At 39.5% G+C, this 20,971-nt stretch overlaps 1 protein-coding gene across 6 annotated transcripts in view; it reads right to left on the reverse strand.

The window, feature by feature from the left end:
• Positions 1-254: 254 nt before the first annotated feature.
• The window catches only part of Jph1 (junctophilin 1), a 76,721-nt gene continuing 56,004 nt past the window's right edge, over positions 255-20,971 (reverse strand). For 2 of the 6 annotated variants that reach the window (XM_087190497.1, XM_004842042.3), the window contains 4 exons: positions 19,386-19,504; positions 8,790-9,430; positions 2,732-2,827; positions 255-2,283 (listed from right to left, as the gene is read on the reverse strand). In XM_087190497.1, the coding sequence (XP_087046623.1) occupies positions 2,747-2,827; positions 8,790-9,430; positions 19,386-19,504 (841 nt within the window). In that variant the 3' untranslated portion in view covers positions 255-2,283; positions 2,732-2,746. Of the gene's footprint in view, positions 2,562-2,731; positions 2,828-8,789; positions 9,431-19,385; positions 19,505-20,971 lie in introns of all 6 variants that reach the window. The other 4 variants (XM_087190498.1, XM_013071217.3, XM_087190496.1 and 1 more) reach the window with 2 other exon arrangements.

A 20,971-nucleotide genomic window follows, 5' to 3' on the forward strand; every position in this document is an offset into this window, starting at 1 on the left:
TCCAATTAATGAAAGCATTAAGCAGAGTAATGAATGTTATTTTGCAAAATTATTTGCAAGGCCCATGATAAAAGAAATGCAGAAAGAAATAAAGAAACACTAAATCTACCTTCTGCCATGTGGCTTATTTGGGGACACCCCCTCCATTTCTATTGTTAGTTTTTCAGCAGATCTTTCTTGTAACACTATCATTGCCAAAAATTTCCACATAACTCAAGACAGTAATTTACTCACAAAGGAAACACACTTCCAACTTTATTAATAACCAACATTTTTATTAGAGCAGATACAGTTGTGAAAACTGTACATTATACATTTTGGTTTCAAGGATTATAAATAAAGGAACTCACAGGTAGGGAGTTCTTTTTCACAGCAAGAAACTTTAAATAAACAAAGTCATATTTTATTAAGTACATTGGCAGACTTCATGTGCTGTCCAAAATGTAGAGTACAGTATAACAACTCATTAGAAAGAGCCTCATGTAAAATACAGCTGTGCACATTTTAGAAAAATACCAACAATTTGAGCTTTGTTTTAAAAAAGCTTATAAATCATACATATATTTATAAATGGAACCAACATGCTCACTTTATAAACATATCCTTTAATTATCTGTTACCCATTATTTCCAAAACATTACACATTTTAAATAAACAATAAGACTAAATATTTTATTTTCTTAAAAAATCAGCTTTCCATAATTAAGGAGCTACAGGGTTAGGAAGGAGCAGTGAGAGTTCTGAGACTTTCACAGGAACTTAAATGTTTATTCTTGGGTAAAAATGTACTTCCTAAATTTAAAAGTCAAAGCAAAATGTAAAAAATTAAATATACAGGTTATAATTTTTCATTTGCTCTCTTTCTGCCTTCTTCTTTATTCCACATTGGTCACACCTAGAATTCTCAACATATTGTGCTTCTGCAAGACACCACTGGGTTACTACCCTGCAGGTGATAAAGCATGCGGTCCATACCTGTACTAATGTTGGAATTATGAGAACTGTCCCCTTCTGGATTGAAAAGATAGCTAATAAGGTAAAAAAGAATCTGATTAAACCCATGCAAATCATGAAATCATGAAAATATTTAGGAAGAGCTCCTCTTCCACAGGTAGTGTTTTAAAGAGATTTAGCACATACCTTTCCTCCCTTGATTTCTTTTTAAATAATTACTTTTATAAAGACCATATAGTTTTTCTAAGCATGCTTCTGAGTAATAAAGGATAAATTATAAAACAGCAAAAAATCAGAAAATGTCAGAATGACAAAGGACAAATATTTAAAATAAAAAGACAAATATTTAAAATAAAAAATTTTTAAGCCTTTAAAATTTGAAATGAAATTACAAAAGGACTCTGAAAAACATAAAAGGCAGAAAATTGAGAGGCAGTGATTTAGCAAAGCGTTATGCTCTACCTGAATGTATTCAACAAAAATTTAACTTGGGAAAAAAAGAGAAGAGCAGTTATTAATAGCATCTTGCTTAACTTTCATGGGAATTAACATAGCCACTGACAAGATTTTATTTGGTTGTAAAGTACGTCAGCAATGAAACTGAATCCTTTAAACACTGATTACCACAATCCATGCAACATTTTGACTATACTTCTTAGTATTCTGTTGTCTTTCAGTTTTTAAAATTTAGCACCTCTTAAAAGTGCATAAATAATTCATCTCAGTAATGTTAAAATATTTAAAATAAATTATTTCTTAGGAAGGCATAATGCCTTTAGACTGCTAAAATTTAAAGATAAATAGCCTTTTCTCGGGTTAGGAAGAATAAATGACATGAAAAATGATGTATTGCTATCAAAATAAACACATCTTCACTAGCATTTTGTTGTTTCCTTTCCTTGAGATACAACATGTATGTTTTGTCCAGCCAAGATTGCACGTGGTAGATGACTATACATCATATTTAAATAAAGAGCAAAAATTAGCAGAGTCGTGCACAAGCAAATGAAACATTCTCTCCCAGAACATTCCAGGAGATGTTAAAGCAGCAGGTCATGGCGTAAGACTGGTGAGTGATGCTGCTACCTATTTCTTCTAATAAGATAGGAGTGAATGTTGGAACCACGTCCACAGCAACACAATCCTCCGACTGCATTCCTTGGGCAGTCGTTTCCCCGGCTCCCTACTAAAAACGTCAGATGGTAAAATAGTAAGACAGCTGTTGACTTCCATCAAGAAAAAAAAAATGCAGCTCCATACATTTCCAGTTTAGTCACACTCTGCTAGGACAGATGGAGTAGCCAATGCCAAGAACTTCGCCGGATAGGGCTGCTTCAGCAGATTTTAAAAAAGAATTGTTATTAAGTTTTGCTCTCCAACATGGCTGCGTGCTTCAGCTCCCAGAGAACCCCAAAGCCACAAGCATTCCCCAGGGATCTGAACGGGTCCTCAGGCTGAATTTTCCAAGTTTCATCTCTCTCGCGATCCCATCCTAATTCCAAGCCTCCTTGCCTGTGTCTGAGTCTGACTGGGGTGTGCCATTTAAAGGGCTGACGACAGCACAGCAGAGAACTGTGGGCTAACACCACTAGTTGTCATTGACTTCACTGAAGGGTCAAAACAGTTATAGCATTAGGTAACTGGTTGAATCACATTCAGGCACAGCCAAAATTAAAGTGAAGGACAATATGTCATTGTTCAAAAAAATTACAAATTTGATTATGAGAACAGAATGTTTTTAATTGTAATTTTGTATAGAAATTAAGGCTCTTCTTACCTTTCCTAATTCCAATCAAGTTAGGAAGTGGACAAAAAGAATGGCCAACCCGATATTCAACAACATGACAAGGACAATCATGACTGAATTGGGGCCCTGGAAGTGAAACAGAAAAAAAACCAACAAGCATGATGTTTCCATGTTGACATTACTGCATCACCAAAATGTATCTCCAGAAACAATTATCAAAAATATAACAAACATGGCTGCAGTGCCTAAGGCATGAACAGCAGTTCCAAAAGGTATAAACTAAAAGTAGCAACATTATGTTTAGATGGGGGATTGCTGAATTTTACTTCAAAAATGAATCCAGTCTTGAATTCTGTTAAAAATGCTTTTACTAAGAACCTACTCTGTTCACTCTGCATAATGGACAACAGTATGGGTTGAGACAGAGTTCCCGTAAGAGGGCTGGGAACTACTGGGAATCTCACCACTGTCTGTCATTGGGACTCAATTCAGACAAGAGTGGGCTCCTTGTCAAAGCAGTTAGCAAATGAGAGTAAAATCTGGGACAAAGAAGCTTCCAAGGAAAACTTCAGGAAAAACTCAAAACAAGGTTCTCTAACTTGCTTTTTCCTAGTCCTTTTTGGCTTTGACCCTCTCCTTTAAATAAAAATTGCAAGGGGGAAGGTGAAGACTTTCAGAAGTTACTCTTAGGGTTCTAACTTTTTGCTTCTCAAATCATAGCCACACCCTTTCAGAAATCAAGTTACTTTTAACAAACTTCAGGATTCTATTTCGATAAATATCACTATAACAAATACCAAAAAGCCCAAGGTCCCTGAACTTTACTTGTTTAAATAAACCTTGTATGACCCATGTGTTCAGATCTGGCCCATGGAGCATTCTCCTTTATTAGAAAGACATGATCTTGGCATTTACTATTCAAATAGTGTCTAATTCATAAATAGTATTAGAAGTATTCTAAATTGGCCTCATGAGGTAGGCAGGATAAGTAATTCTGTTGTTCCTATTTTATAGCTGAGGAATCAGTTGTATTGTAGTTGGATATCAAATGCGACTATGCTGAGACAATGCTATAGAGATCTTAACTGCACTTTCTTTGGTGGCTGGGATGAGTAATAAGGAAGACTGGAACTGCCATTTATCAAGTGGTCATCTCCCTGGAGCTAGGGCTGGGGTCACATTTGTCACTTACTGAAGGAGATCTCTTCCTGGCATCTCCTTGGTAGAGGTCAGGGTGACCTGTTCTTTCTCTGTCATATTACTTTTCACATTTTAGTGTTATCTATTGTTGAAGTGTCACTTTTCCACGTGGACTCTGATCTCCACAGTGAGAGACAAGGGCCTTGTCTTGTCCACCGCTATCACTATGCACTCAGTGCCTGACCTATGGGGGTGCCTGATTCATTCTGGCAACCAATATATAGGGAGAATCTACCACCTTCCAAATCTTTCCTAGGTGCTATAGGTGTTTTTGAACAAAGCAGATTAGTTACTGAACGAATGAGTGATTAATAAAATAGAGGGTAGGGGAGAGCCCTTGAGAGAAGCACTACGAGGAAGAACAAACTCTCCAGTTCTCAATCCTTTTTTACTGGTTTGAACTACAGTGGTACCTGCATGACTGTCCCATTGGGTGGCCCATGCCACTGGTGGTACAAATAGGTCTAATCACTTTTAGTGGTCCTTTTACTAACAAAATTTAAAAAAGCTGCTCGATGGGCAGTCATGTATGTACCAATGGTGGTTCAAGCTGCTTGGCAGAGAGATATATAATTTAGGGCCCCGTTATAAACATGTTAAACCCTGAGTAAATGGGAAAAAACCAGGTTTTTATAATGCCAGAAAGGGAGCTAAGTGTTTCTAATTAGATTATTTTTTGTTTATTTTTCACATGCAATAAATAGTTCCATTTTCCAGAACTTCAAGAAAGTTAGTGTCTTACCCAAGATTCCTTAGCCTGATCGGACAAATTAAGATCTAGAATTAAACCTCAGTCTGTCCACTTGAGAGCTCCAGGCCCTTCACATCCCTATTAAAGCCCCAAACCTTATTTTATCTTGTATTTTATTGCTACCCAGACTAGCCTCAAATTCTTGGCAATCCTCCTGCCTCAGCTTCCCAAGTACTGGGATTACAGGCATGCACCAATGGACCTTACTTCAGGTCTTAATTTAAAAACAATTTCCCATTAAGTTCTTTAGGATTGGTTTCATCTATTTAATTTCCCTAATATTAGGGAAATATCAAATCTTGATAATGACTAACTCCTCTTTCAGAAGACTTGTGTTCGAAATTAGTAGGAAAAGAGTACTAACCTATGCAATTCTTTAATTAGGGCTTAGAGGACAGAAATAATGTAGAAAACTTTAACTGAATATAATGGAAATGATTTTTCAACATCAAACTCAGCACAGCTCTTTTAAGAAAATGCTATACTACTCTATTTTTGACCAGATTTGTTCATGAATGTTAAGACTTTGGGATTATCTCAACTCTTTTGGGCCAGTGGATTTAATTTGAAAGATAAACGAAGGTATACTCTGTAAGAACAATATGAAATGCACAATTCAGTGTCACATAGTTGACTCAGGAAAAGTACAATCACAGAGAAAGCACCTTTGGTGAGGCCAACCCTAAAAGCTTGGGGTGGAGGCTGGGGATGTAGCTTTGTGGTAGAACAACTGCCTAGCACGTACAAGGCCCTGGGTTTGATCCCTAGTACCAGGAAAAAGAGAGCTTAAAGCATGCCTGAATCTTTGATTCCCATGTCATAAAACCTTATAAATTATTTAGTATTTTGGGTTTGTATATTGTCTTGGGTTAAATTTGGCTTACTATCTTTCTTCTATTTTGGCTCACATCTCGTTGTACCGATAATCTGGATTCAATGAATAATGCATGGGAGGTTTATCCAGAATAAAAAATACATACATATGTATTTTTCCTACTGAACACACACATATGTATTTATCCTGTATATCCCCCCCGACACACACATTTATCCTACTAGCATAGCTCCATTTATAAAGCTATTTTTAAAGATGACTCAGTAAGAACAAGAGTAAGCCTGCATAAGAGGTTCAAACAGCAACCAGGTAAGAAATAAGAATCTGGGATGTTATGTTTAAAGGGCAGATATGAAGCTGTGACCTCTGTGTTCTTCAGATACTGAGACAAGATACCGGGTGAAAAGCTTTAAGGTGAAATCCCATAAATATGACTGTGGTGGCCAGTTGTAGCTTAAAATAGCAAAATGAAAAAAACAAAACCAAACCAAACAAAACAACAACTCAGTCTTGCTTTTCCAGACTGACTGGGACAGGTGTAATGGAAGGAGACGCAGCAGGGCAAAGTTTAAGTCCAGACAGATGAAACTTTCAGGCAGTTAGGGGAATAAAATAGAGGAGGCCAAAATGTGGAAAGAGATTGTAGCTCAAGAAATGAATCCTCTTCTTCAAGAGATGATCATTCATATTTAAAACGGAGAGGAATTTCCTGCTCGGTTATTAGGATTATTGTTTATGTCTAACCTAACACTTTTCTAACTAAAAGTGTAGGTAAAGAGCAAGTTTAATTTAATATTAATAGCAAAGTTTGATATGTGTTTTTCCTTTTTTCTTTTTTGGTGAGGTTCAAACTTGATTCAACAGGGACACTGTAAATTTTATACAGATTCAAAAGAAAGATCAGGTATGTCTCAAAATAAACTTGGAAGCTGATCAGAGTAAGGCTGAAAAAAACGTTTAGCTAATCTTCAGAACGGGTGAAATTCCTAATTGGAGGAATAATTTGTAGCCTCAGTAATAAGGCTCTAAGGATGGTTGTGTGGCTTTTACCAGAGTTGCCATGTTGCAAAACCCTACAAAAATTTCAGTACAATGTATGTCCCTGGGACATGAGTCCATAGGCAAGCACTGCCTGCAGGGCCCATACATTTCTTAGAGAAACCTGTGAAGTAACCTTCACAGTGGCCTTCTCCCACTTCTCATGCTCAAGCAAGTAATTCGCTTAAAGTATTAGTTTGTGTCCCAGAAGATTTTCCATATTTTTAAGAGCTCAATGTCCAGGCTAATCTCGAAGGGGTAACAAATCTATCAGAATATTTATGAACTACGTACGCTTTAACTCGCACAGTGCTGAAACAAAAAACAGGCAGTGTTTTGGGGCACTTACTCTGTGCTCAGCACTGTGCAATGCACTTTATAAGCATTAACTCATTTAATCTTAACAATAATCTTAACAATTCCATGTCCTTCAGATAGGGACAGACAAGGAACCCAAGGCACAGAGCAGTTAGGAAACTTGTCCAGAGCCACACAGCTAGAAAGCAACAGAGCTGTGATTTGAATCCAGGAGGCCTGGTGCCAGAATCCAGGCTCTTAGGCAATATCCAGGACTGCCTGAGTCACATGAGCTGATTGACTATAAATCAATAATCCAGATTCCAGTTGGTTCCACACCCTACAAACAGAGATTCTGCCTCAAACTCAGTCTCTCAGCAGCCCACTAGGAAAGAGCACTGATTCATCTTGGGTTTTCCTCACACATTTGCTTTAGTGTGAATGTTTCTATGCATTTTAAATTGTTATTTATAAACTTCTAATTTACAAGGTCCATTTATCTCACAATCTTGCCAGTGCGTCATCATTTTAAAGGTCATTCACTGACCACCCATATGTAATGGTGCCACTTCCTACCATCCCTCAGGAATGTGAAAGGTGTAATCTGTTACCACCAGGAAGATACACTGTCACGTGAAGATGCCAGTTCCTCTTACCCATACAGGCAGCCCGAAGCTCAGGGAGGCTGCAGAGCTGCTGGGCCCCTGTTACCCTTGGCGTGGGAAGAGGAACCCTGGGACTGACCTCCCTAGATGGAGGATGCTTGGCTAATTCCAAAAATCAGTAGATTCTTTACCTAAGTAAAACGGATCTTCTCTTTCTTTCTTTCTCTCTCCCTTTCCTCCCTTCCTTCCTTCCCCTTTTCTTTTCTTTCCTTCTTTTTCTTTCTCTTTCCTTCTTTTTCTTTCTTTCTTTCTCTCTCTCTCCTTCCTTCCTTTTCTTTCTTTTTCTCTTTCTCTTCTTTCTTTCTTTCTCTCTTCTTTCTTTTCTCTCTCTCTCTCTCTCTCTCTCTCTCTCTCTCTCTCTCTCTTTTTGGGGCTGGGGATTGAACTCAGAACTTTGTGCTTGCTCAGGGCACTGAGCTAAATCCCTGGCCCAAAATGTGTCTCTAAACTATGGCTTCTTCTGAGTTACACTTAATATTCAACCCCAAAGGCATGTGAGCAGGTCAACAGGTCAGTTAGTCAATTTTTTAAAAATCAGTAATTAGTTTTAGGTTATATAAATTTTAAAGAATCTGATGAAATGTTAATGCCACACATTATTCAACAAATAAATCTCATGTGAATGAGCATTTAGACATTTATCATTAACGCTGAGCTTTCTGCCCAAGTCAATATCTTACATACTCAAGTCTCATTGGTAATAACTAGTACCTAGGAAACTGAACACGCGAGAACATTTACAGTCTGAGATGTTAGAAGATCAAAATAATTCTCTTAAATTGCTACAGATTTTCCCACTGGGGGAGAAAAATGGTCTTGCTTCAAAGCCTGGCTAATCAAGTAAAAGCTAAGCTAAATAGCTGAAAAGAATTCACAACAGCTAGAAGAGATAGTCTTTGTGGGTTGTGGAGCTGAAAGAGGGCTCAGAACTCCTTGCTGGCGCTGGGAGAGGTCTGGGCATGATAGCAGCCATGTTTCCCTTCCAGCAGTCAGACAGCAAGCTGCCATGAAGCTCACCAAAAAACTCTGACAAAGGCTTGCTGAAACTGAGGCTGTCCTAGGCGGCTCAGGTCTTACCTACTTAGATTATGTCAAAGGTGAGTGGCTAAGTGGACTCAAGAACTCTTGCCTGGAGAGCTCTGTGTTGTCTCAAGCTACAAACATGTTATCCTCTACTCTAAACAACTTGTGCTCCTAGGACCTTTGTTAGCTTGGCTGGTGTTGAGATGTTGTCATCCCATGCTGCCCCCTGAAAGAACCAAAAAGAAAAAGGGAAGAGAAAACATTTTTTGTAAGACTTACTGAATTGGCTTCTTTTTCTGAAGAAGGGCACGAATCGTTGCTTGCTGGATTCTTTGGTATAGCAAGTTCAGACTTCTTAGCTTTTGGCTCAGCTTTGCTTTCTTTGGCAACTGGTTTTGTCACAGATTTAGGGGAACTCCACTTGTTAGGCGATGGCTTGTGCACCAGTGCTGAGGAAGCCTGGCTTGATCCATCATTGTCCTCTGCGTCTTCCGGAGGATGCTGGGGGGCGTTCAGTTTCACATAGTAGCCGTGATACTGAGAATGTAGCTCCCCATTACTGGGACTGGGGACATGGTGGCGGCCAGAGTACTTGGACTGGGGTACTGTTTCCTTTGAGGGGGCCTTCGACATCAAGGGCTTATTGACAACAGCTGTGACTTGCTCTTCGGGCACACTCCTTCTGTCTTGATTGAGTCTTGCCCCCGAGCTGGGGTTTTGCTTCCTCAGGGGCTTTGGAGAGGAAGGCTTGGGAGAGTGGCTCTGTTTGGGACTCGCCTCAGGAGACGCAGGGGGGGTTGTGCCTTTTCGATAAAAATGAGGAGATTCCTTTGGTGTAGGTAGCTTTTCCTGTACCTTTTCTTCTGGATTTTCTTTAGCATCTACACCTTCTTGAAATCTCTGTTTGATGTAATCAGGGCCTGAAAAAAAAAGACAAAAGGAAAGAAGGTGATAAAAATAGGTATAAAGTCTTATACATTAGGATAATACTTTTTTTGCTAAATGGCATTAATGTTTTCTTTTAAATATATTTACAATGTGTTGATTAAGTACAAGCACATTCATTCTCCAAGGAAGAGATTATTTATTACTAAAAAGGTACTTTAAAGATAATATCATTATTTATATTATTTTGATGGTGATAATTCTGACATTCCTAATAATTGTAACATTCCTTTGCACTTGCAGACCACATATTGGTACAGAAACATAATCTGTTTATCCAAATTATGTGATATAATTAAAACACAGAAGGTACACATTTGTATAAAGAAATGAAAGACTCCTGTCTGAAAACTTATGAAAATATCTGTACTAAGAGTAAGAAGCCCTGCAGACAACAAATTTGTATGGATCAGTAAAACTTTCCAGTTAGGAACAATTTTCATAGTTTAGGTTGTACTATACAAAGCCCTTTGAAGTTGGGTGTGGTGGTGCACACCTGGAATCCCAGCACTCTGGGAGCTTGAAGCAGAAGGATCTCAAATTCATGCCTGGCCTGGGCAACTCAGTGACTTAGCAAGATCCTGTCTCCAAATAAAAAATTAAGAAAAGAGGGAGGCGGGGATTTAGCTCAGTGGTTCTGCCACCTGGCTCGCAAGCGCAAGGTCCCGAGTTTGATCCCCGGTACCAAAAGAAAAAAAAAATTAAGAAAAGGGCTGAGCATGTAGTTCAGTGGGAAGGCCCTGCATTCAACCCCTAGTTACCCCCTCATCATTTTGATGTAGTGAGTGTTATCTCTCAAATGTACAAGGGGGAAAACCATCCCACCAACTGGCTCAGAGTTGATCAGCTCTTGTCAACTCTACAGCACTCTATCTCAGTTATTTTCTTTCCTGCTTCTAACCCCATATCCCATCCCAAATTAGCAAAAGACATACAGAAGAAATGAAGAACAATTATCCTTATTTCTCAAAAATACACTTTTAATTGCATCCCTGAGTAATAAGCTACTGTAATGAAATGGTTACTTCAGGTATTTTATGAAATTTAAAGCTTCATCGAAATCTTAGGAAGTAGATATTATCCCCATTTTTTATTAAGTTTATTGGTACATTTTAGGTATATATAATGATCACATTCACCATAAAGAATTTGTACCTGTACATGATATATCTTGATTCTACCCCATTTTTTGGGGGGGGGTACCAGGGATCGAACTCGGGTCCTTGCGCTTGCGCAGCAGGTGGCAAAACCACTGAGCTAAATCCCTGGCCCTCTACCCCATTTTTTGATATGGAAGCAGCTACAGTAGCTGAAAAACCAAAAGTCACATACCTCCTATGTCTCCTTTAAGAAAAAGCATACTGCAACATATAACATTTTACAGTCAGAAATAAGACTTCCTGAGAGCACACTGCTGCAGGTTGTACTCAGGGCTGCAAACACAACAGGATTATAACCATTTCCATCTTCCAGAAGATAAACCTACGCCTTGGGATTCAAACTTCCCAAATCTGTCAAGATCACTTGTCAGCAACTGAGATTTCCTTTCTGAATACGGTAAGCATCTCTTTTTAACAATTGGCAATTTTCTTTTAACTGTCAGAAATGGCAGCATGAATTCCTGGCCCAGTGTGATGCAATTCACTCAATGAAGAAAAGGGGTGACTGCACTTGTGCTAAAGGTGGCATCTTTGTTTCTGAACTCTTTCTTGTGCTGTTTGGACACAGCCCTGAGGGACTGAGGAAGCACCATGGACATCAGAATTGTGTTTCTCATTAGCAGACTTGCTCCTACTTTTCACATTTATTTTTGGTGCTTGGGGGGTGGCGGTGGGGTCTCAAATCACACCCTCAGTGCTTGACCCAACTTTAAAAAAGTCCCTAAGGTTATTCATACTGGAGAAGCCCCTGGTGATTCTACTGGAGATTTATTTTTACAAACCCCTTCCACCTCTCCTGTGATGAAGTATATTCTGAGATAGCCTGATGTATTGTGTTGCTTACATACTTTTCCTTTATCCCTCCATCCAAAATGTCATCCAAGTTGTTTTTATTTGTGCCTGTTATTCATTTTTATAGCATTACTGAATATACCCGCCTAGGTATGGTAGTGAATGTACTGTGCAAAGATAATTAAAATAGTCAAGACTCTTGGAGCCAATGGAGTATTAATTCAAGGCACATAACACTGAAACAATTAAATGACTAAGGATTTATAAAGTCTTCAGTATAACTGATAAGCACAAGTTGTTTTTGCAAAAAACTGCCAAAATCTTTCTATTTTAAAATTGAGGCACATTAAAAGCTAATGCTTAAGTACACATACAGAAAGAGTAAAAAATAATAGATGCTGGCAAACTTTATTAGTTATATATTCTTAAAGTTGCAAGGAAAAGGTAAAGAGCTGCTGAATTGTGAGAAATACAGCCGTCAGAAAGCCCATGTGCCTCACCCTAAAGATGTGAGACAGAGATAGTGCAGCTTACAAATTTAGGATTTAACCCAGAGACCTGCAGCCCCACCTGGATTTACTACAAAAAGCAGATTACAAGCAGAAATAGGAGCTGCTTTGATAGACAAAAGTGACAGTTGCCAGCAGAGGATGAGACTGTTGAAACATGAGAAAGTAGAAGAGGCTTTGGCGATTCAGTAATACTAGTTCAAGAAAAGTTAAGTTTTAGACTATGCTTCAAGGGATATGTTTTAGTTATCTCAAACAAGAAAACTTATCATATTTGAATGTAATAAGTTTTTAAATGCTTTTCATAAACACTAAAAGAACTGTCTCTACCTCTTCACTTATACTCTACCCTTATTAGTAGGCCAACTTAAGAATGATCTGGCCATTAGAGGAATTTGTATTAATGGATTTATGAAGCTAAATCTTGGGACTCTACCGAATGTATTTCTTTTTTTTTTGTATTAAATTCTTTTATTGGTACATTGTAGGTATACAACACAATTACATTTCTCATTGGGAATTGTACCTTTACATAATGCATCTTGGTTCTTATGTTTTCCCCATTCCTAGCCCTCCCTTCACCCCCTCCACCCTTCCCTATTTACAAAGACTTTATTTCCATTTTTTCCATTTCTCATCATTTTTTCCTTTCCCTTCTTTCCTTTCCCCTGCCCCTCCCACTACCCCTACCCCTTTGGACCTTTTCTTCCTATTTTACATTATCGATTATTCATTCTAATCATTGGTACATTTTAGGTATACAATATAATGACATTCATCATTGGAAATTTGCACCTTTACATAGTCTCTCTTGGTTCTTATTTTTCACCCTTGCCCAGCCCTCCCTTCAACCCCTCCAGTCCTCCCTATTTACAAAGATTTCGTTCCTATTTTTCCATTTTCTCATATTAATCCCATTCCCTTCTATCCTTTCCCCTAGCCCTCCCACTTCCTTCCCCTTTGCCCCTTTTCTTCCTATTTCACATGACCTATTATACATTTAGTCCTTATTTACACTTTCAGTTTCTCACACCAGAGAAACTATTTGGTGTTTACACATGTGTGTCCTATTTATTTCACTTAAGAGTATCGCCTCAATGTGCATCCACTTAGCTATATATGTCTCTAATTTCTCATTTTTTATGGCTGAGTAGTACTCCATTTTATTTTAAAAAACAACATTTTCTTTATCCAGTCTCCAGTTGATGGGCATTTGGGCTGTTTCCAAGTTTTAGCTATTACAAACTGTGCTGCTATGAACATGGGTGCACATATATCACTGTGGTATGATGCTTTTAATTCTTTGGGGAAGATCCCCAGCAGGGGAATAGTGGGGTCAAATGGGACTTCCAGTCCTAGTTCTTTGAGGTATCTCCATACTGATTTCCACAGTGGTTGCACCAGTCTACACTCCCACCAGCAGTGGAGCAGGGTTCCTCTTTCCCCACAGCCCCACCAGCATTTCTTATTGGTTGATTTTATGATAGCAGCCATTCTTTCTGGAGTGAAGTAGAATCTCAGCGTTGTTTTCATTTGCATCTTTCAAATGACCAGTGATGTTGAACATTTTTTCATGTATTTATTTGCTATTTCTACTTCTTTGTGTGAGAAATGTCTGTTCATTTCAGATGCGCATTTTTGGATTGGGTCTTTAAATTTGGGAGGTCTGATCTTTTTAAGTTCTTTATAGATTCGAGATGGTAGACCTTTGTCTGAGGAAGAGCAGGTGAAGATTTTTTCCCCCATTGTGGGTTGTCTCTTCACACTGCTGGTGGTTTCTCTTGCTGTGCAGAAGCTTTTTAATAAGAAGAGATCCCATTTGTTGATTTCTTAATATGCTTATTAACTTTCAAACACTAGCTTAATCACTTCTGTAACCTTTAGAAATCTTACATATTGCCTCTGAATAGTTTTCTTGTCCTAGATATATTAGGAAAGGCATGTCTTTTGTGACTACTTATTCCCACTCTTCTGACTTTTTTCATTCCATCCACAGGCCTAAAGATAACTCAAAATCTATTGAGTTCAAATAATTTACTAGAGTGGTGGAAATATCTTTTAGATCAACTTCTAGATTTTGAAAAAAATCCTAGCTTTGTGATGCATTTAAAAACTGGCTAAGGAATTTTAATGCACTCCCAAGTGGGGGCTCCTATACTTGTTGCCTATTAGAAGCGCCTGGGGGGCTGTGACTAGAAATTTTGAGTAAATAAGTACAAATCAAAGTCTAGAAATCTTTAATGTTTACCAAATGCTTTGGGTGATTCTAACACATCCATTTACAAATGTTTGAAAGCAGCATGCAGAAAGCACATATGTTGACTAGACACGGTCCTAACTCCAGCCAGCTGGAAATGGTTGCTGCATGGTACAGTCATGTGACAATGGCCAAATAAGGTGGCTATACAGCTAGAGTTTTCCAGAGTGCATTTTAAATAAGACATTTAATGTAATGCAGAGGACAGAGGTTTTTCTGGAACTGTTTTCTCTTGGAAGGCACATGCTGTGCCTGCTACTTGTTCTGTGTAGTAATGTGTGTTAGCAATACAGCGCCAGTGACATAAAGCTGATGAGGTGCAGCAATTCATTAAAAGGACTGGCTAGAATACTGTCAGGGAGGGAAATTATGACAAGTGTTGATAGCTATTGCAGTCAGCATTTTCATAGACAGCCCTACAGCCATATCTTTATAGACAGCCTCTATAAATCCTAAGGGCTGTATCCCCACCCCATTCATATGGGAAGAGGTTAGATCCAAGTCACCTGCTCAGTGACATGCCACAAATATGAAACAATGGTCAGCATGCATGCTGTCCAATGACACTGAAAGGTAAGCTGTCACAGTTGGCACAAAGGCTCTGAACAGCAGATGGTGCAGCAAGGAATGCAGTTTGAACTTCAGAGGTGAACCTCCATGGGCTATGGGCAGAAGAAGCACCATGAAGATTTCCCAGCACAAATGTTGACAAGGGCAGTGACCATATCAAATGCCTTGTAGCAACAGCAGGAGTCATTAAATAGAAATTAGACATTTTCTCTAGAGACTGCCAGTCAGCGAAAGCAGAGCAGATTGTTAAGACTCTGAAAGGATGACACAATGAGCAGCAGAACCATTGTTTTGTTCCATAGGGAAAGAATGCTACTTTTCTATAGGATCTGACAGTTCCATCTGTAAAAACCCCACTGCCTCCATGACCACAGCCACAGTGCCTGTCTTCGAGCTATGGGACAACCACTCCAGCATCCTGCGCTCAGCTGCCACTCGGTACATGTTTGTGAATTAGAGTACACAGGAATGAGGAAGGGATAAGAACAACAAAAACTCATGAATCACTAATTTCATGTCTACTACTGGATAACTCAGTTTCCCGTCTTGATGAATTTCAGGTTTGGAAGGTGTGCTTCGAAATCTTCTATTCCTGGTTGCTTCCCTTTTCTTAACCAAAAATAGTATGTATTAATGACAGGCATAGACAATTATTTAATGAAGATAATACTCTGATTTTCAAAGACTTTTAATTCATTAACAGAAAGCTTAGTTAACACTAATCCATAATAACATGTACTAGTGAGTCCACTTTCCCCTTAAATGATCAACTTTCTGTGTGTGTGAGGACATCCATGCTTAAACACAGACAAAGCTTGCTGATGTTGCCTAGGAAGCTGGCTATCAACCAAGAGGGCTCAAAGTAATATATTCACCACATTCCAGGGCAGTATATAAATTTCCTTAACGCATGCTTAGTTCTACTAATAAATATTAAAAAATTATACCTCAATATCACTTGAAATTAACAAAATAAGAATCTTTTTTTTTTTGGTCCTGGCGATTGAACTCGGGTCCCTGCACTTGCACAGCAGGCGGCCAAACCACTGAGCTAAATCCCCGGCCCACAAAATAAGAATCTTGATAGAAAAGCCACGGAGCCCAGAGTGGTGGTATACACCTGTAATCCCAGCACTTGGGAGGCTGACGCTGAGGTCTGAGGCCAGCCTGGGCTACACAGTGAGATGCAGTCTCAACCGAAAAATAAAAAGAAAGGCAACCAAGACAGTGAGACAAAGAGCCATACATATAGTTTCTAAGCGTCCTCTCCTCATTCTTCAATCCCTTCTACTTTTTGGTGGTCATCCTTCAAAGCTTTATCTCCACTTTTCCGGTTTAGAAACTTGACCTTATAAGCAGTTTGAAGTAGAGCCATCACTTGGGGCAGACTGCTATTGCCAAAGCTTGCAAGATTGATGCATATTACTGGAAGGCCAATTCATTAGTTTATAGTGAGCAGTGTAAATGTGCCATGAGCCACAGGACTCATGCTGATACTACACTACCAGTATGTGCTTTCCTTATTGACAGGCCTCCATGAAAAGCTGGACCAAAATTAATTAGTAGTGAACATGGAGTTAGAACAAAGAGCCCAAGATCAATCACCTACCTAATGGCTGAGCTAGTCCGATGTGTACACTTCCTTAGTGAGGATGACCTTGCCAAGAGAGACACATGGCGCTGGCAGCAGTTCCCAGCATCCTGCCCCATAATAGAAAAGTCCTTGCCAATGCGACTGCAATACTCCAAGGTTTTGGCTTAGGCTGTGCCTCCTTTGGACAGGGTTTGAATGGACACTGCCAATTTTTGCTTCTGTGACTCACTTTTCTATACACTCATGGATGACCAACTCTTCCTTTAGATGTTTTCCTACACCCAGCCATGTTACAAGGAACTCTTGCAGTTTTTAAAGCCGTACTATCAGGATCATTTGATCTAACTTTGTTTGGTATCGTGGCCCCATTTTCAAGTTTAACTCTAGAGAGCAAAGTTCCTTCTGAATTCCTAGGGAGTGACTCACTGTGTCACTCACTGATGGTGACTTAGGTTTTTATATGTGTGTGGAATTATCTACACACACATACACATACATCCACTGGCATGCATTTTATTATTAGAACTTAACCTTCTGAGAACATCCTACATGGCTATGTTTATTCTTACATGTTAAAATATATTTTTGAAATAAACACATAAGACTTAACTAAGATAGTAAATATCTGAAAATAAGGCTCCTGAAAATAGGGAACTTAGCATAAAAGTGTTCAAAATGTAAGCGATGACAGGCATTCTTTTTCCCATGGTTAATGACTGCTAGGAATGGTGCATGCATTCCAAACAATGGGAACCTTTATATCTGAGGTATGTAAGTTAAATGAGCAGCCCAACTCACAGAGTGCCTGAAAGCCCTTTTAGCAAATGCCTATCCGAGTTGATCACCCTATAAATGCAGAGTGGAAAGCATGAGTTGTGGTCCCTCGAGAAGACCCCTAATAGGACGAGAAAAGGTCTTCTACACCGCTGCTGAAGGAAGTGGTGGCTGTGGGTCAAAGGGGACTGCAGCTTTCCCCTGAGGCCTGCTCTCCAACAGACCCACTGTCATCTCCTGCTACTGGGCTGTATTCATTACTGATGGACAGCTCACTGATATAAAGCTGTTTGAGCTAAGAAAGGGTGGAATTCGATTTTCCTACAATATTTTTTTCCTCTCAAATGCTTTTACACCCTAAAAGGCTTTAAAAACCATTCAGTCTGGAAACTAAGATGACCTTCCATATCATTTACCTCTTGGTAACACCTAATAGAAGTCTAGAGGGACCCCATTCCCCAAGAGAATTAAGAGAACCAAGAATTAGCATTTGCAGGCAACAATCGAAACTTTGTCTGCTTTTGAAGCAGCTCAAGCTCAGTGTCTCCTGACTGTCCAGCTTCTCCCAGGGGCAGCACCACTGGTAAGCACAGGACAACTCCCCTGGGCTTGCTGAACCTTGCAATGGCTAATTTACCATGTTACTTAGCCACCAGGGAAGTGTGACTTCATTTCGTAACAAAAAAAAAGTTTATTGTATCAGAGGTCACTGTGGGAAATGCAGAGGATCCATTTCCTAACAAAATATACATATGTTTAAATGGTATCGGTCCCACCCAAAGGTTTAAAACAGATGCACATGAAAGAAAACACCCACTCTATCTCTGGTTGTTTCCCTTGGCCTTGAACTCCTGGAGCTCACTCTCTGACAACAGTGCCTGTCTCAGTACCTGTCTCACTGTGTGCCCCACTGCAGCCTTTTTTACGTAAAAATAGTCTTCTTAACCTAGTCTTTTACTATGTTTTTCTTTGTAGGAAACAGTTAAAAAAAAACCCCACCCTGACCCCCAAAACATGCAGGTCATACTTTTGCATTTCTCCAGCCAAGTTTCTATATTCTTCTATGGTTCTTGGCTTCTGTTCACTTTGACTCACCTTGTACATTAGGATTCAGAGAGGCTCTATGGTTCCAATATTGTATCACCTCAGTGGAACCAAACACATATGTTGCTGAGGGTGCTGGGTAGGCACAGGGTGCTAATTATACAGCTTGGTTGAATTAATAAAAATCAACACGAGAAAATTCTTTACCAAGAATATAAATTTAAATAGAAATTTGGAACAATCATCTTGGTTTCTTCTTCTAGAAATCCCTGGAAGCAATCACTATAAAGATGTTTATAAAACCATGGAGAAGCATATATAAAAAGATGAGTACAACTGTTTCAAAATTTCAAAAAAACCAGTTTATTATAGAAAGACATAGAAACAGTCTACTAGGACACTACTAGAAAGTGAGTTAAATGTTTAAAATTATGATAAATAGTTGCTGATTATAACATTTGAGAAGCAGATGATCAACACGGATTTTTTGGGAAGTTGTCATTTTCATTGCTTCCATCATGACACTTATTTTCCTCCTGTGCAGATGAATTTGGCTTTAAATCGGTACCTCCTAATCACACTCCTTTCAACTTTAGGCACACCAACAAAACAAAACAAAACAAATCTAGCTGGGCAGGGTGGTACCCGCCTGTAATCCCATCTAGTGGGTAGGGTGAGGCAGGAAGATTGGAACTTCTAGGTCGGCCTGGGGAATTTAGCAATACCCTGTCTCAAAATTTTAAAAAGTAAAAATGGATGGAGATGTAGCTTAGTGCTCCCTGGGTTCAATCCCTAGTACAAGAAAGAAAGAAGGAAAGAAAGGAAAGGAAGGAAGGAGCAAGCTCATAGTACTTAATGGTTCTTCTCTTACTCCTAAGTGCTTTATATAAGTGCCTCTGAATTTGGGGATATTTGTCTCAGAATCTGCAATCATCACTCATATAACTTTTCAGAATCAGGCACTTCTTTTATATTTCTGTTTTGTTTAAGCTCTTGGCTCAAAGTTTGCTGGTCACATGTGGCCAGAGGTGAGGGGGAGGGAGGGAGACACCCTGGCATAACTCAAATCTCCAGTGCTGACCCTCAGTCTTCAGGTGCTATTTGTTACTATTTGTGCCCACTTATTTTGTAGAATTGCTGAGAGTCATGATATACAGACCTGTAAGTGGAAAAGGAAATACAGTGAAAACCAGTGCTCCACCGTCTCCTATCAAAGGAGAACTGTCTTACCTGGCTGGTAGAAATCGGGTGACAGCTCCCTAGCTACAGCCCTCGCAATGTCGCACTCCTGGCGGGCAGCCAAAGCAGCCTGGTCAGCAGCGTCAGCCTTCGCTCTTGCATGTGCAGTCCTATGCAGGGCACAAAAGGGCCAGTCAGCATCTTACTAATTACACTCGGACAAACAAATCTCCATCCAGGAAATGTTAACTGTGATCATGGCCTGACACCTCCTGCAAAAGCAAGTTTTAGTGTTACACTGTTGTGAGATTTCAGTGACAGTAACTGAGGTGAAACTATTCCTGGAAATCATTTCAGTTCTCCTTTCAGCGGAAATAAAAAATACGAGCAAAACCTGTGTGGCCTGATGCTTATTTGGTTCGTAAAACTTACCGGATCAGATCTCCTGTTGACTTTGGTTGGCATTGTCCCTCAGAAGTATGAAGAGTAAAATGTGAGCATATGAATGTATAAAAGTGTCTATGGATTTAATTCCCACAGAAGAATTCATGTTAGAATTTGATTAAGGAAAATCTGCCCAGTGGTATGCTAGTAGAGTGGCTCTTCAGGAGGAAATATAAGCACAGTTGTTAGTGGTAGTATTTACTGATTTCCATAGTGTATTTACGACCACCATGGCCAATTTTAGGCTCCCAGAATGCTGCAACTAGGTTTGCAGCTGGGAGGAGATGTTCACTGTTGCTTCACACCTGACTGCTCAGGAGGGTGACTGAGCTTTCCATATAGTTGGTTTTTAAGTACTTTTCTTGTGTGAAACACTGAGTCAGTGAGGCAGAGTTGGGGAAAGCAGAATGGGTCTTTTGGTCTTCAATCTAATCCCTGGCCCATCCTGACTCAGGATAAAGCTCTCATCTTTCCAAGGGGCTTAGGGAGAGGGAGAAGACAGAGGGCAAAAGTGGGCTTCTAATAACAAGATGGGAATGGGTGCTCACCAGCCAGAGAGGATCTGGAAGTCAGAGAGATAACTGTCGGGCATCCACTTCCAAAGCTGGGAGACCTTGTCCAGTTAGTGGTTAAATGGTGATCACAGGCACCTGTTTCTTATAACTTTGTAAACTTTCTACCATATATTCTCAGCACCAGGCAGGGCTATAGATAACTGGTAGTAAAATATTAATGAAAGAAGTCTTCTTCTTTCCAGCTGGTCCTGGGGAAGAGGCCAGCAGATCCACCTCTGGGAGGCTAGACTGCAGGAAAGAAAAACAGGAAGAAGGGTCTGATGGAAGACCATGGGGCCAGCTGGTAGGAGTCCCTACTGTCAGCTTACTTCCTCCAACTACCTGCTCTCATGCTGGGGAATCACAAGGCCCATCTCACTCCTACTTAGGACCTAGCTGAGCCTGGAGGCTTGAGGTACTAGAACATAAGCCTTACGAAGACTGGAGTTTTTGGTTTTGGTCCTTGGCTATAAATCTCAATGCACAGAACACTCTTTGGCACAGAGTATTTACTGAGGACCCACTTTATGAATTTAAAAAGTGATGCTTCCTTAGGAACAGCTGGGCAGTTAAGAATAAACGGAATGACAAAACTATAGAGCAGTAACAAGAACAGAAGCTGCTAAGAATTCGGAGTGC

The sequence above is a fragment of the Heterocephalus glaber genome, unplaced genomic scaffold (genome assembly GCF_053883595.1).
Source record: "Heterocephalus glaber isolate CG9 unplaced genomic scaffold, H.glaber_assembly_v1.0 deba00001553, whole genome shotgun sequence".
Classification (NCBI taxonomy): domain Eukaryota; kingdom Metazoa; phylum Chordata; class Mammalia; order Rodentia; family Bathyergidae; genus Heterocephalus; species Heterocephalus glaber.